The 5,168-nt window shown below is 42.0% G+C and overlaps 1 protein-coding gene across 1 annotated transcript; it reads left to right on the top strand.

Annotated features, from left to right (window-relative positions):
* Positions 1-2,412: 2,412 nt before the first annotated feature.
* LOC145389879 (histone H2B) lies at positions 2,413-2,784 on the top strand. The gene has a single exon (XM_080265005.1). It carries the CDS (start codon positions 2,413-2,415, stop codon positions 2,782-2,784), a length of 372 nt encoding a protein of 123 aa, XP_080121131.1.
* Positions 2,785-5,168: the final 2,384 nt, after the last annotated feature.

Below are 5,168 nucleotides of genomic sequence, written 5' to 3' on the forward strand. Positions count from 1 at the left end.
CAGAGACACACAGATACTCATCAATCAGTACAACGCATTAAGAACTCACTCCCAAAGACATGGTTGGACACGAGATCACTATAGACGGTACAAACTACTCCAAACTCAACTACACACATCCCTCCTAACAGAACACAACACTCATTGGGCAAACACTATTACAAACACTGCCAATCTTTACAACGATCCCTCCACATTTTGGCGTAAAATAAAAACCCTCTCAGGAACTTCAACCCCTGAGCCTCATTACATATTAGATCATCTGGGAAACAGACAACACTCAGCCTTTGAAAAAGAAAGAACACACAGGCGACACTGGGAGTCCATCTTTCAAGAGATCGAAGAAGAACAGAACAACAACAGACACGACAATTTAGTAAAAGAATTCCTTACCATCAACGCAGATAGATTAACACCGTACCATTCAGCTAACCCCGATAGATTAGACTCAGACACAATATTCACCACTCCTATTGCGACAGATGAAATTACCGCTATTATTAAGAACTTAAAAAAGACTTGCCCGGGAGAAAGTGGATATAATAAAACTATACTATCCAATCTCCCCAATATAGCCATTGAAAATTTAAAAAACATATTTAATGCAACCATCTCTGCAGGATATTTCCCCGACAAATTTAAAGAAGCCATCATAAAACTAATCCCAAAAAAGAACAAGAACCCACATCTCGTAGAGAATTACAGACCCATCTCGCTCTTAGAAGTCCCTGGAAAGGTACTAGAGAGAATAATTAATAAAAGGCTCAGACTACACCTTGAATCTGAGAATCTATACAATAAGAATCAATACGGTTTTCGACTACTAAGGGGCACCACTCAAGCAATTGCAATAGCATCAGAACATATAGCAATAAGTAAATCTAACAAAGGACAATGCCACACCATCCTTAGAGATGTAACAAAAGCCTTTGACAAGGTGTGGCATTTAGGACTTAAATATAAATTACTTAATCTCAACCTCCCAACTATAACTGAAAAAATTCTCTGTGATTTTCTTGACGACAGAAAGGCTAAAATCAAAATAAATAATTACACAGGGGCTAGCTTTGCTCTGGAAAGCGGGGTTCCTCAAGGGAGCGTACTCTCACCAACTCTTTACTCTATTTTCACCAGTGACTCACCACAAGCAACCCATGGCATCAATATAAGTTACGCTGACGATATTTCCCAAATTATTAACTATCCTGGACCATCTAGAAGGATCATGAACTCAAGAACTCAAAGCGAAGTCGAGAAAATTAACGAATATGAATCAAAATGGAAAATACAAACTAACATAAATAAATTCTCCGTCATCCAACTTGCCAACACCAAAAAAGAACCTTTAATAATTAACGAAGAAATAACAGATTTCAAAGAAGAGGGTAAAATACTTGGGTTTAAACTTAACTCTAGAGGCTATCTTCCCAGTGTACAGGATAGAAAACAAAAAGCCACTGGAGCATTATCCCGCTTACTCAGATTCAAGGACATGCCTATAAAAGTCAAATCCCACCTTGTCAAAGCACTGATCCTCCCCATACTAGATTACCCACCCATTCCCACACACACCTTCAGCTATACCCAACTTAAAAAACTACAAGTCTTACAAAACAAAGCCCTCAGATTTGCAACTAATCAGCAGTACCCTTACACACTTAACACGGAACAAATTCACGCCATAACTAAAACCAAACCGTTAAACATAAGATTACATAACCAAGCGAAAAAAATCTGGAGTAAAATCGAGGAAATAAACCCTGAAACATACAACGCATTAACTTACAATATCAACGATGAGAATCGCTCCTTCCACAAATGGTTCCCTAGTAGTCTAAAAACCATATTAAACAACCAAGACCCTTTACCAATTTACTAAACTCAACCCAAACTATAAGTATCGCACCAACGAATACAAATACCCCACCTATTTTCGACATAACCCAATTACGACATAAACCCAAACAACCCAACCAAACCCTCAAAAGCTAGCTCGCTAGCGCAATTCACACATACAAAACATATGAACACCCACCCACGCACACGCCCACATCCACGCGCACATGCGTACGTGCACGCACGCGCACACAAACATACACAGCCATTACCACTACATATACTTACCCAACTAACACAATATACAAAACAAAGCACTTACCTAACTCAACAAACAAAATTAAAGCAGTTATCTAACAAATACTATAAACAAAACCAAGCATGGTGGCCAGCCCACCGACTGTCTACTCCCTCTTCCTTCCTCTTTCTTACTATCCCTTCCCCTATTCTCTCTTCTTTCCCCACCTTCCTTAAAAAAAAAAAAAAAAAAAAAAAAAAAAAAAAAGCGGCCCCCATGTCGACTCAGTCTCTCGCTCGCTCCCGCACCGTGCACATACCGTCTGACTCGGCGCCGCCATGCCACCCAAGACCTCCGGAAAGGCCGCTAAGAAGGCCGGCAAGGCCCAGAAGGCCATTGCCAAGGGAGACAAGAAGAAGAAGCGTAGGAGGAAGGAGAGCTACAGCATCTACATCTACAAAGTGCTCAAGCAGGTCCACCCTGACACCGGTGTTTCCTCCAAGGCGATGTCTATCATGAACTCTTTCGTGAATGACATCTTCGAGCGCATTGCTGCAGAGGCTTCACGCCTGGCACACTACAACAAGCGTTCAACCATCACCAGCCGGGAGATCCAGACGGCCGTCAGGCTGCTCCTCCCTGGCGAGCTGGCCAAGCACGCCGTGTCTGAAGGCACCAAGGCTGTCACCAAGTACACCTCCTCAAAGTAGAGAGGTTACACTCTTGGCCATTTCAACATTTCCGGCTCCAATCGGAGCCACAAGATTTTCGATAAAAAGGGGAAAGACAGACTTACCAATTTTCCACTCAGGAACTCTGGTTTATCAGCTTTCTCTCTCTCTCTCTCTCTTTCTTTCTTTTCGGCAACGGTGGTTTGGGATGGGTACGTAGGCACAATCGAAATGTTTTGAACTAGGGTTGGGGGTTAAAACAATAGAGTCAAAATAAAAGAGTAAATAGGGGCGTGCGGGCCTTCTTATTCATCTGAACAACCAACAACAACGTACCGTCGCCCCAAGAAGTGACGGCACAGTGTCAGATTGCTTCGGTCACTCACCACTGCCATGCGTTCTAGGAAAACAGTGAATAAGAGGTAAACATTCAATGCCTTCATCACGTCATGCCAAATAATCGTATATATTATATCGTACAAATAATGATGTAAAATGAATAACAGGAGGCAGTGATAAATTAGATGGTAACACTTAGTTATCTTTCCCGATTTGAATGAATGTGAAATGTATTAACTTCGCGCGCGGTGGCCGGTACGCCTAAAACTCCCAGTCCCTTTTTTTTTTTTTTGATAGCCCCCTGTCTTATATGAAATAATCCTGAGATTTTTCTTCGTGGGAAACTGGCCAAAGGCAGTGTAATAACTGCATGTCCTTGAGTGAATGTTATCTCCTTTCGTGCGTGTTGACCGAAACATTTAAAATAGCTTACCGGCTTACGCCTCCTTCCCGCTTTCTGTCGTCGTCCACCGAGACATTGGAAACGGAAATAAATGACTTTAAATTATTCCCTAGTATTGTAACGGAAATTATTTTCTACATAATATTTATTCATATCCAATGTTTATTGAAGCCCCCTTTTGTTCAGTCTTACGCTACCCAAACGTCACTGTCTGTTACCATGCTAGATTTGAACTCCACAACATATTTATTCCCGACTCGGCCTGAGCGACAGTTGTGAAATATCACTCAGTTCCGTTTAGGAATTCCTATTATCGTAACGAACCAACTGCTTCCTACAATACTTTTGAAATATACAGATAACTGGTCATGGATTTGTTGTTTCTTGTAACAATTTTACGTATTAGGCTTCACCCCGTACAGATATAAGGAAGAGTAGGGACACTATCGCTGACCGAAAACTTATGGATACTCCGCCGGCACTTCTTAGGCCGCCTGTACCAACCAACCCACTCAACAGGCGTACAGTAAATACATGCATGACATCGTATCATGCCTATTCATGTCAGCCTATAAAATGTAGGTACATACAACAACACATGTGCACAAATACATTTATATGTACGCAGTCACCTACACATGTACGTACACACTAAGTCATGCTCACATACACACAAGCCCTCATACGTCCGTACACACAGACATACATGCTCACAAAGACACACACATACACATACGTACAGTATAAACATACAACATACATACATACATACACACGCACAACTGCAGTTAAAAATCGATGGGTTCAGGTTCCCTTTTTTTTTTTTTTTTTTTTTTCTCAGTATATTCACTGAAGAATTTACCGTGCGTTCGTGGCCACTGTCAAACCTTCATGACGGGTACAGAGCATCTCCTAATACGCAGCGGGAATGAGGGCGTGACTGAATCGGTCAGGAAGTAAACGAAACAGGCAAATAACGAAAACAAAAACTGCGACGTGAACAACACATCAACAAAAGAAATACACGAATAGGTAAGTTCCCTTCCCCCCCCCCACCCACCCGCCCAAAACAAAACAGCACTTGCAGCAGTAACATCTCTTCCCCAGTCCCCTGGTAGTCAAACTTGGAATCACAACTCCCAAGACTTTCGCGCTGCTATCTAGGCGAACTTGCAGTTAACTTCAGTTAACTGCAAGTTAACGTTCCTTTCCTACTTTGTCAGCTGGCATTCCGGCCTGCCACTTAGAGTCCCTTGCCGTAGTACGAAGCCGAACCCTGAAGGGGTACCGTTAGGGTACATCCACAAAGGGGGGCCTCAGAGGCCTAGTTATAGGAGGCGGCAAGGGTGTCATTTTGTTAGGGCTAGGTTAGGCAAGATCCTCACGGGGCAGTGACGGGGTCTCCCACGACGCCCTCTAGAGGGCGGGGAGTTAGGCCCCTCGTTACTGTAGGGAACTGCCGGACTGCTTGCTGACATTTGTTTGTCTACTTAGATTGTTTAATTATTCCGTCCCGTACATATATATGGACACATAGGCTTGCGTACATGTGTACATTTACTGATGTACATGTGTATGTTTGTGTGTGTGTATATATATAAGTAAGCTAAGGAAGGGGTGAATAAATATATAAATAGAAAATATATATATATATATATATATATATATATATATATATATA

This window comes from Coenobita brevimanus, unplaced genomic scaffold (genome assembly GCF_032717465.1).
Source record: "Coenobita brevimanus isolate Jiangsu-jjx unplaced genomic scaffold, ASM3271746v2 jjx.HiC_scaffold_2582, whole genome shotgun sequence".
NCBI classification, from domain to species: Eukaryota; Metazoa; Arthropoda; class Malacostraca; order Decapoda; family Coenobitidae; genus Coenobita; species Coenobita brevimanus.

Bases quoted from the DNA above. Each gene is read 5' to 3' on its own strand.
- LOC145389879 (XM_080265005.1), top strand. From the start codon at position 2,413: ATGCCACCCAAGACCTCCGGAAAGGCCGCTAAGAAGGCCGGCAAGGCC.